We start from the raw sequence: 10,732 nt of genomic DNA, 5'->3' as shown, positions 1-10,732 counted from the left end.
CATCTTTTATTTTATACTCTTTTTGTAAATTTTAAATGCTAAATCTGTTTGCGACTTTCGCTCAATCAATTATACTTGTTTTACATTTCACTGTATATTCTGTTAGTTTACGCCCATTTAGTACTAACGCTTTCTCTGTATGCATAACTAACTTATGAATTATGAATTTAGGTGTAATTATGTAATTTATTTTCTACAATTTATATCCATATTTTTATTTATAGTCGTTTTGACGTGTTTGCGTTATATTTTGTTTTAGTTTAACACTTACATTGCTTACTTTCGCTTTCTATGTATTATTTTTAACATTTCCTTTTTTAGTTCTCTGCACAAAATATTCGGATGATTATACATATTTTAAATTTTTGTCTTCACTTTCAATTCTATTAACTAAATACATATTTCAGTATTTATTACGTCTGTTTTGTATTCGCCGCAATTTACCCGAACCAAATTCACATTTTTTACCTACGCTTCTAACCTTTTTCACTATTTAATTTAGGTTATGTTCACTTTGATTACTGTTATGCTTATTTTTGTGTGTATTTTGTATATCAATTTAATTTAAAAAATATATTTATTTATTTATTTTTGTATGGTTTTTCTTTGTTTGATTATTTTGTTTGTTTCGTTTAACATTTGTTAGTTTTGCTTATTTTTTTAGTTTTAAATAATAATAATTAGCGTAAAAAGGACATTTACATTTAATTTGAGTTCATTTGATTTTTGTGTTGTTGTTGCTTCTGTGGTTTTTGTTGCTGTTGATTTTAGCTGCTTCTTGAGCGTTTGCGGAGCCAACTTTTGACGCTGAGATTGCTGTTGCTGCTGTCAAACTTTGGTGTTGGGTGGGCGCGTAGTCGCCTCATATGCCCCCCGTCCCAGCGCGGCATAAGCGTCCGCATATAACTCTGGATTTTGCAGCGATGGCGGTCGATTATAATTTGCTGGTTGCGGAGCGACGGCTGTTCGTTTTTTGCATTGAGGAGAAAATTTTGAGAAAGGTAAGTAAAATAAGTTAAAAGGATCAAAAATTTAAGGAATTAAAATTAAGTTAGTAATTAATTATCGTTCATTCAACACAAATATTAATTAAATCACATTCATCCATATATAAAATCCTACATTGCAGTTAATAAAATAAATTAGTAGCTTGAAATGATGCTGCTGCTGCCTTTTCTTTTACTTGTTCTAGGTATTAGTATGTACAGCCCCAAAATGAATAGGTCGCCATTTACATATTCCGAGTACAGTGTTAAATGATTGAGACTACTCAATTAAGTTAAAACTCTAAACATTTCCTTTAACGCTAATATTTGTGGTTTTAACCACCTACATACACAACATCTTTCCTTACTATCAATGCTCTACAAACCTATGTATCCACTATATAGCGTTAAACAAAGCTCCTATAAATACTTAATTTTTTAGTCATCTCTTGCCATGTCAGGTTTGGAGATAGACCGGTTTCGGCATTATGTAACCTTAAGTGTACTTTTTTGAACGAAAACGGAAATTCGTTCCAAAATAAATAAAATATTCCCCATATCGCTAAACTTCGCATGTACGTCGACTGACGACTATAAGAAATTCAAAATGTCAGCGATGAAGAAATTTGAAAAAGTAGAGACTGATAAACAGTAGTTAAAATAAAATTGGTTCAAAAAACAAAAGCAATTGGCCTCAGCATACATATTTACAAAGGAGTTAACTTTTGTTCTAAGCTTGTCATTAAAAAGCATTGATAAAATAAATTGCCACACGTTTAAAACATCCGACCGCGCTATCAATTGGACATTTTAAGACCCTAACTAAAATCTGACCGAAAATATGTGGGCGTTCTTCTTCTTATTTGGCACTATAATGGTTTGTCGGTCAGGGCCGGGTACAAATCTTTGCCAACTGCAAACATTTGGCCCTTTTATTGTGTTCGGCGGCGACTTTACGTTCGTTGTCCACCCATTGGAGCCGTGTCGAAGGATTTTTTCACCGAAACATCATCATCCATGCGTACGACTTGTTCAAGCCAGCGCAATTGTTGGTCTCTTATAGGCTTAACTATGTATTAACGAAGTTAAATGTTCCAAAAAAGAAAAAAAATATCCCTAGAACTACCTAAGTTTGGACCGAATCGAATTAAAAAAAAAAACTGTCTCGAAATACAAAAGTCTTTCGTAAGGCAATTGTCAATTCTGGCAACTTTTTACTGTCTTTCGAAAGTGTAATTGAAAGATCTGCTAGCGAAGAGGCCTTAGCGTTATGCTGATCGCTTTTTTTATTTTTATTAACATTAAATCAAAAATATATTTTTGCTTTTTAAAATAATAAAAATTAATAAATAAAATAAAATTGAATATAAAAGAATAAAATGAAATGAAAATAAAGGAAAAATAAATAAAAATACTTTCTAAAATTAAAAGGGAAATGAATTAGAAAAAGAAAAAAATTTGGGTACATATTTACAAATTAAATGAAATTAAAAAAGTGTATTTCTTATTTAGCAAAATCTAAACATTAAAAGACAAAAAATAAAATAAGATCCCAAAAATTTAATGAAATAAAAGAATTATATTTTCTTTTTAAAACAATAAAATATAAAAATTAAAAGAAAATGAAATTGAAATTGACAAAAGAAAAACAAATTAAATTAGAAAACTAAAAAATAAATAGAAGAAATTTCTAAATATTACATGAAATTAAAAAAAATCCTTTTTTAAACATTAAAATCTAAAGTGAAAAGAAAACTAAACTAAAACAAGTAAGAAAGTCTAAGTTCGGGAGGAGCCGAACATTAAATACCCGGCGCAAGTATTAAATATATGTTTTTTTCTCCTTTCCGAAAACTACCGCTACGGGGTAAGCGGGTTGGTTTTACCCCTATTTTAAACATCTTCGACAGAACGTTCAGTTAGACATAATGAGATAAACTTATATAGTCATATGGGGGCGGTATCACACTTATTTCCCGAAATTCCAAATTTTCAAGGGCATGTTGTTAGTATCAATTTTGAGTAAATAAGCGTTCTTAAATTTCGAAATATCGAAGTTTCAAGCATTTCTGAAATTTACCGTTACATGAAAAGTGGCCGTAATATTAGTCCGATTTCAATAATTTCCAACGTTTTGCTTTTACGTGTCAAGCACAATAACCACACCGAGTTTGGTACAAATTGGTAGAACGGTTATCGGGATACATATATGTGATAATAAGAGAGCGTTGCCACGTCCACCTTCCAAAATTTTATCATAAGCGTATTTCTTAGTAAAGAATAATTGCAAACATCAATTTTGAATAAAGTAGCTTTAGTATTTACTGATTTATCGAAGATTTCGTATTTCTCTAATTTACCGATATATGGGATGTGGGCATGGTTAATGTCCGATTTTAAAAAATTTTCAGCCATTTGGTACGTTAGCCAACAACTGTGCCAAGTTTAAGAGAAATTGGTTGAGCGATTACCAAGATATACAGATGTAACCATAAGTGGGTGTGGCTACGCCCGTTTTCAAAAAATGTATAATATTCTTAATTTACGTCTAAAAAGTATTGCAATTTTGAGTGAATAATCTTCAGTAGTTGCTAAAATATCGCAGTTTTCGTATTTCTGAAAACTACAGTTATATGGGAGGTAGGCGTGGTTATTGTCACGTAGTACGAAGTACTCGTACCAAGTTTCGTTAAGGTATCTAAATTTTTACACGAGTTATCGTGTGCACAGACGGACGAACGGACAGACCGCTTAATCGATTTTTCTTTTCATTCTGATCATTTATGTATACGTTTGTCTATATCTATCTCGATTCGTTTTGGCTGTCACAAACAACCGTTATGTGAACAAAGTTATAATACCCTTATACTTATTTTATTTTGCACATTTCTTTTTTAACTAATTTTTTTATACCCGAGCGCTCTTGTATATACATATATATATATATATACATACATATATATATATATATATATATATATATATATACATATATAAATCCACTGCTCAAGGACTCGAACTCGGATCTCTCGAAATGCCTATGCCTTGCTCACTCGGCCATTGCGACTGTTGGAGCTACGCGAGCTAAATGATATACAAGTGTTTTCTCTCAATAACTTTTCACCACTAGTGGTGTATGAGAGCGTGTTTTTCTAAGACTTTTGTGCTTGAATAACAAAAGTCTATCGAACTATCTTGCCATATGTCTTTCTTTGTCTTACTAAAGACTTTTTACTATCTTGGCCAGAATTGTCCTGTTGTTAGTTCATATTCTATAACTTGCTGCACGAACTGCTACCTCTACCCAATTGCAACTTATCTTAATCCCGCTATTAGATGTTTGCAAACCCGAAAAAATTGATGTGAGGTAAAAGATTTGGGTCGAATGAAGACCTCATCACTGAAACAAATGTCTATTTGGGACCTTAGGGAATCCTATTTTTTGACTAGTAGACTAAATACATAGGAGTACCTATGTATGTACATCGTGATATATGGAGATATGCTGAGAAATCAACCAATTTTTCCAGAAAAACTTTATTTTTACTGGGTGCTTAAATTCGCTTGAACGCTAGTAAAATTTTACAACAGTGATTGCATCCAAGTAGCAGGTTTATATTTTGATTAATATAAGAGCAGCTATTGAAACCAGTTTATTTGTATGACGCGAAATTTTTCTCGAAGTCAGCTTATTTTTATACAGGAACCGACCCGGTCTGATGTGGTCTCATCCGTAATGTTATTTCTACTACTTTTCAATTAGTTTATCTAGCATTTCATTTCAAGCACTCATCATTCTCAGTCTTTAGTATGAATATTCAAAAATTAACATTAGTATAAAAAATAAAAACTTTACCAAAAAAAAAAAACAAAATGTTAGTTATTATTTGTTTAGTGCTAAATATTTGAATACTAAATAAATCATATAAATTTGTTTATTTGTTATTATCGCTTAAGTAAAACCAAACGCTGGTACATGCTGAAACAAAACAACAACATTTAAATGAAATACAACAATACAAATGACAATTATATATATATATATATATATAAATATATATGTATCTTTAAACTAAAAATGTTTATTTGCTTGTGCAAAAACACCAAATGCAAACACGGCTAAAACAAAACAGTAAATTAAAAAAAATTTAAGAAATTAGTGAAAGTGACACAAATGCTAATAAAAGTGAAAGAATTTTAGTAAACGAAAATAAATCGTAAGGGATTGGAAAGCGTGTCATACCAATTTGGTGAGAATGAAAACGTGGTATATATTATTGTGTGTAGCAGTTGTTTTGGAGTGGAGATCATTAGGTACACGACTACAGGTTCAGTAAACGACCTTGCGGTGTCTTTTCGGCGCGGCCTGCTGCGCGCGCTGGGACGGCTCTTTAGAAGAGCGCCCAGCTGCTGGATTGCGGGATTTATTTCGTTTGGCGGCTGGTACTGTGTTGAATCAAATTATCGAATGGATTTTCGATAAAAGTGTTTAAGGAAAGAAATAAAATAAAATCAATTACGAGTAAATAAAAATGGAAAATAAAAATATAGGAAAATGGTACACAAGTGAGGTAAATTTTGAATACGCGCGTGCGTTGAAATTGTAACAAACGAAACAATAAGGAAAATGAATGAACATTTTTGTACTGAAATAAAAACTACGCGCGCCTTTTATTTGACGCTTTAGCGCGTTTTGCCTTTTGGACCGCTTGCGGCGGAAACACACCTTTCGGTGGCGCATAAAATGCCTGCGAGAGTGTTGCCTGCACTTGTTGTTGTTGCTGCTGTTGTTGTAAATGTTGCGCTTGTACCGCGCCGGTGGGCGGCAGTGGCAGCGGTATTTGCTGGCGCGCAATTACACCAGCGCTGGGCCCACCACTACTGCCGGCGCCTCCCACTACTAGCGCGCCATTTGGCACGCCATTACCACCACCACTACCAACACCAACACCAGTTGGCACACCACCAACCACAAGGCCAGGTGGTGGCGCGTCTGCATACCCGCCATGCGTTGTGCTGCGTGTACCGCTCGAAGGTCGCGTTGATGGCCGCGAGCTGCGTCCGTTGGCCGGCGTCCGCCCGCTTGCTGCAGCAGCATTGGCTGCAATTGCTGGCGCGCGTCCGCTTGCATGATGGTTATGATGTGGACCACCCGTGGGTAGCGGCACTATGGAATGTCCACCCTGATGACGATCCCAATTATGGGGATGCGTACTACGATGATGGGCGCTGGTGGCAGCGCCACGTTGTTCGTGCGCTGGCGGTGGTATGCTGCGTGGACCGGCGCCGCGGCCTTGATGATGACGTTGCTGTCGGGAACAAATTTATATTAGTGACGGAATAGCTTAGAAAAAGTAAATCACATTTACTCACCATCCGTCTCAATGTATTCATCGGTGCGCGCAGCGTTTCGCTAATACGACGCGCTCGACGCTTCTTCGGATTTGAGCTGGGCGTGTGCACAGCGCAACACTTAATGAATATGCCCATCACAATGATAAAGCACACGCCTATTATAACTACATAGTACCAGTATTCGGTGACCCATTGCGCTACGGTGAGTAGGGTCTCGCGATTAAGCAGCAGGTTCTTCAGTCGGACCAGCGGTCCATCTGCGTCAACAGCGCGGCATTTAAGAAACACATCACAGTAGCCCTGGAAGTTATCACATGGCGAACCGGGCCTTAAGTTAATGCCGCCTTCCGGCAGACCAACCCGATGAGCAAATTCACTAGTGCTGCGACAAGTACCACTATCGTTACCATTCTGACAAGCAAGCTCGCACAGTCGACGCTTGTCGACTTGCGGCACCGCTTGTGAGGTGAGGAAACACTCAGTCATATTCCACAGCAGACAAATGCTGCCCGAGCACTCGCCGCGTATGCAGAGCGCAGTGCCATTGTTGCACTTCGTTTTGTCGTCGCGCGGCTTTGGCTCCGGGCATTCGGCAGTGGTGCCGTTGCATGTGCTCGACCAGGAACATTCCGTTTCTTCTTTGCACTTCTGATGGTAGTTGGTTGGCACGAACTGACATGAGTTCGAGAGGCAACAAGGACCTTGCGAAGGTGAACACTCCGTCTTGGCCCGCCGCGTACAACCTTTCGCCGAGCTATTCATCGAGAGGTCGTATTCGCTGATGATGCGCGGATAACAACAAATGTCCTTGCACTCGTCTTCGTTGAAACCGCAGTCACATTCCTCGCCCGATTCGACGATTTTGTTGCCGCAGAAGGCACCTTCCGATACCTTGAAGCAATCCCGTTTCGAGTTTCCGACCAACACATCCAGAACGTTGGATATGTTGCGTATGGAGCAGGGCGAGAATTTAGAATTATTCGGCCGATCGCCTGAGGTGGCGCTGGCGAACATAATGAAGTTTCCATTTAGGCCGCCTGGCCGACACTCCAATGGATAATCGTGCTGCAGAACGGAAAAGCGTTTGATTATTATTAGAATTTTTTTTTATGTCAATACATCTCAAATAAATAATTATAGCTACTTACGGGCGAACCAAAATTATGCCCAATCTCGTGCGCCAGCGTCAACTGCGACACTTTTGGCGGCACACGACTGTTATAGTTAACGAATGTAATGATGCCCGTATTTAGCGAGCGTTTTGTGCTTTGATATTGTCCACCGACTGTTTCGGTGTAAGTCTTAAATTTCTCACAAATGCCACCAGAAGCACCAGAGGCGCTGGCCACCCAAGCTAAGCCGAGCGTACCGCCGGTGAAGTCTCTGCAAAAGATTTTGATGTTGATTGGTTAATACAGGCACTTTTATGAAAAATACTCACCTATAAGTGAACACATAGGCTAAACAAAAGTCCGAATGATCCTCCAGCGAGTGTAAATTCAAAAAGTTCGACACGTCCATATGCTCATTGCAGAAGGCATTGTGTGGACCATTGTATGAATTGCGACAGGCGGAGTCGTCATCGATTTTGATGCGTTGCACCTGCAGAGTGAGAGAGAATAATTGAGGAAGTTCGTGAATTGTTGCAAATATACTGTAGAACATCATGTATGTATGTATGGAAATATTTTTAAATAAATAAAAATGTTGTAATGCAGCGAAAAATATTCTAAAATTGCCAAAAAAAATATCGTTGTAAAATTTCTTTTTAATTTTTCAGATTAAAGCAAAATGCTACTCTAACTGTCAGCTTATTCGGTATTATAATGTGGGTGTTGAAATCCATATATGTAATACTCCTATATTGGCAGTAAGACTAGTACCGTCCGAAAACACTACAGTTCAGATATATCAATAAACACGTACGAAAGAAAAGGAACACATACGTTTATAAATAAACATGTACACAACACATATACAAAAACGGCACTCAAGTACACAATACATTGACAAAAACCATACTAGACTGTCTCGCTTTGATTTCGGAATGCTTACACATTGAGAAGTTAGCTTACTGCCAATATAGAAGTATTACATATATGTTGAAATCGTTTCCATAAACATCGATGGCAAGATTGCTCAAGACGTTTTTTAAAAGGCTGAGCAAGCTTTTCATGATTTTAAATTTTTCTTTATACCGAGGTTTCACTGCGTTTGCTGGATTTATATTTTTAATTATTTTATTTTTATTTAACTCACCTCAAAACGTATATTGCGGTGCTCGCTTCGTCCATCGAATTTAGTATTGCGATAAATGTAATTTACGGCAGTTACATGATGTGCGATTAGTGAAGTGATCTCCTCACGCGTCTTTACGTCAATCTCGTATTTACGGCCACGATCGTGCTGAAAATTAAAAGGGTTGCCATTTAAAAACTCTAAACTTTGAAAAACATTGCAATGTAGATAAAGCTCTATCGTGACACTTTTATTGATTTTTCGCATTATAATATTTATGGCTCTGAAATATTTATTATTTGGAGGCAGCATAAGGCAAGTTCTATTTTGCAACACTGTCAATTTTCTTTCGGTCGGCACGGAGCAATGTGTTCAAACTCGCATAAAAATACCATTGCTATGGCCATCTTAGCATATGGCTCCTAGTTTAATATAAAGCGGGAAAGGATATTTTTTCATGAAACACTAATTCCATATTCTCATTTCGATTACCATGCAGTGATGGACAGGGCTGCCAACTTGGCTCAAACCGTGCCATTTTTGGCCCTATTTTACTTCAAATTGCACTTAATTTTTCAATTTGGCACAAAGCGCCAAAATGGCACTTTTGAAAAATATTAATATTTCAATACATTTTTGTGAAATCCTTTGCGTGTACTGGGTTTTCTCAACTAAAATTTTCTAATTTCTATAGTGTATACAACTGGTTTATCTTAGCATTGGACTTTTGTTTTAGGAATGTGCTTCCAATTTTAATTCTAAATGGAAAGAATTAAGAATAATGACACCTTTTTGGCACTTTTATTTTTCTATTTGGCACATTTTGGCACTTTTTTATCCTCAATATGGCACTTCATATCTAAGCATAGTTGGCAGCCCTGGTGATGGAGGCTATACATTCACAAGAATTACAGCAAACCGTTTTTATTTAAAAAAATGCTACAAGATATGACGGAAATTCATTTGAAAGTAGATCATATTCTAAATCAGGAGTCACACGATTTGTAAATTTTTTTACAGATTTGTACATTTTGAAAGCTACAGTGTGGTCTTTGTTTTTATTGAGCTGAACTCATTCTCGACAAAGGGACATACATAGACGGAAACTGCACGGTGGACGGATTTGCAAAGAGACGCGACCATGTAAATCGGACAAGACTTTGGAGATTGTAATCTCTCAGAAAGTATGATACATTCAATATCATCTTAAGTGGTTCTTAAAGTAAATTGTTTTAGAGATGAATAAGCTGACCAGCATCTTCCCGGACATGCTACAGAAGCTGCAAAAACCATTGAAAAAGGGTATTTTTCATATTCTTGGTAACTTTCCCACTCTGTATAGAAGGAAGCTGTGACACTGTGGATTGCTTTTTCTGGATGACCTTGATGTAGTGAATCTGAAATTCTTGACGAGATTTGTTAGAACAAACTGCTTCAGCAAGGGTAAATGGAATTCCAAATCTTGATATTACAAGGAGCCTAATACTGTAGTTCTAGTTATAGCACTGCTTTTTAAGTGGCCACTAGCCCAACTTACCTATATTTTGTACGAAAATCGAACCCGTTTGTGTTGCACATATCAGATCGTGAAGGCTGACGAAACCGGCTTCCTGCCGTTGACCTCAAATACCTATGTAAATTGGTACATAGATGGTTCAAACAAGGTTAAAGAACCGGCCACTAATCTTGCAGTTCTAAAAGGTAGATGGTCCATGGTGTTCCAGGCCTAAGCATTAGCAATATTAAAATACGCAAAGTTAAAACTTCAAAAAGGATTGAATGGCGTGGACAATTTTTAGATAGATATGTATCCTTTTCGTTAGGATGATCACATCCCAGATTATAAGAGACTGATTTAAGCTTTGAAGGCACGAAGGCCTGAGGGTGATAGTGCATTGCATTATGTATCATAATACCCAAGGCCATCTGCGAAGAGTTAAACGGGGGTGGGCAAATGCTATCTGGTATCATTGACTGTTTAAGCGAATTTCGCAGGCGGCAATTCAACAAACATTTAGGTTAGAAAACAATTAGACAACGCACATAGGGGTATTTGACCGATTTAGGCGGCCAAAATTATTTTCATGAAAATTTTAACTAAAAATGTTTAAAAACGACGTGTTTCAATATTTAAAACTGCAAATGTTTAAAGT

The 10,732-nt window shown here is 36.7% G+C and overlaps 1 protein-coding gene across 1 annotated transcript; it reads right to left on the bottom strand.

Moving 5' to 3' along the window:
• Positions 1-691: 691 nt before the first annotated feature.
• Positions 692-8,863, bottom strand: LOC118752591 (disintegrin and metalloproteinase domain-containing protein 10 homolog). The gene is made up of 6 exons (XM_036487484.1): positions 8,601-8,863; positions 7,783-7,943; positions 7,490-7,724; positions 6,360-7,406; positions 5,713-6,295; positions 692-962 (listed from the first exon to the last, which is right to left on the bottom strand). Exons 1-6 carry the CDS (start codon positions 8,844-8,846, stop codon positions 829-831), a joined length of 2,406 nt encoding a protein of 801 aa, XP_036343377.1. The 5' UTR covers positions 8,847-8,863; the 3' UTR covers positions 692-828.
• Between the last annotated feature and the right edge of the window lie 1,869 nt (positions 8,864-10,732).

The sequence above is a fragment of the Rhagoletis pomonella genome, unplaced genomic scaffold, assembly GCF_013731165.1.
Source record: "Rhagoletis pomonella isolate Grant_MI unplaced genomic scaffold, Rhpom_1.0 Rhpom_scaffold_01675, whole genome shotgun sequence".
NCBI lineage: Eukaryota > Metazoa > Arthropoda > Insecta > Diptera > Tephritidae > Rhagoletis > Rhagoletis pomonella.
The sequence above is the reverse complement of the archived record's forward strand: the minus strand, read 5'-3'. Positions and strand labels throughout refer to the sequence as shown.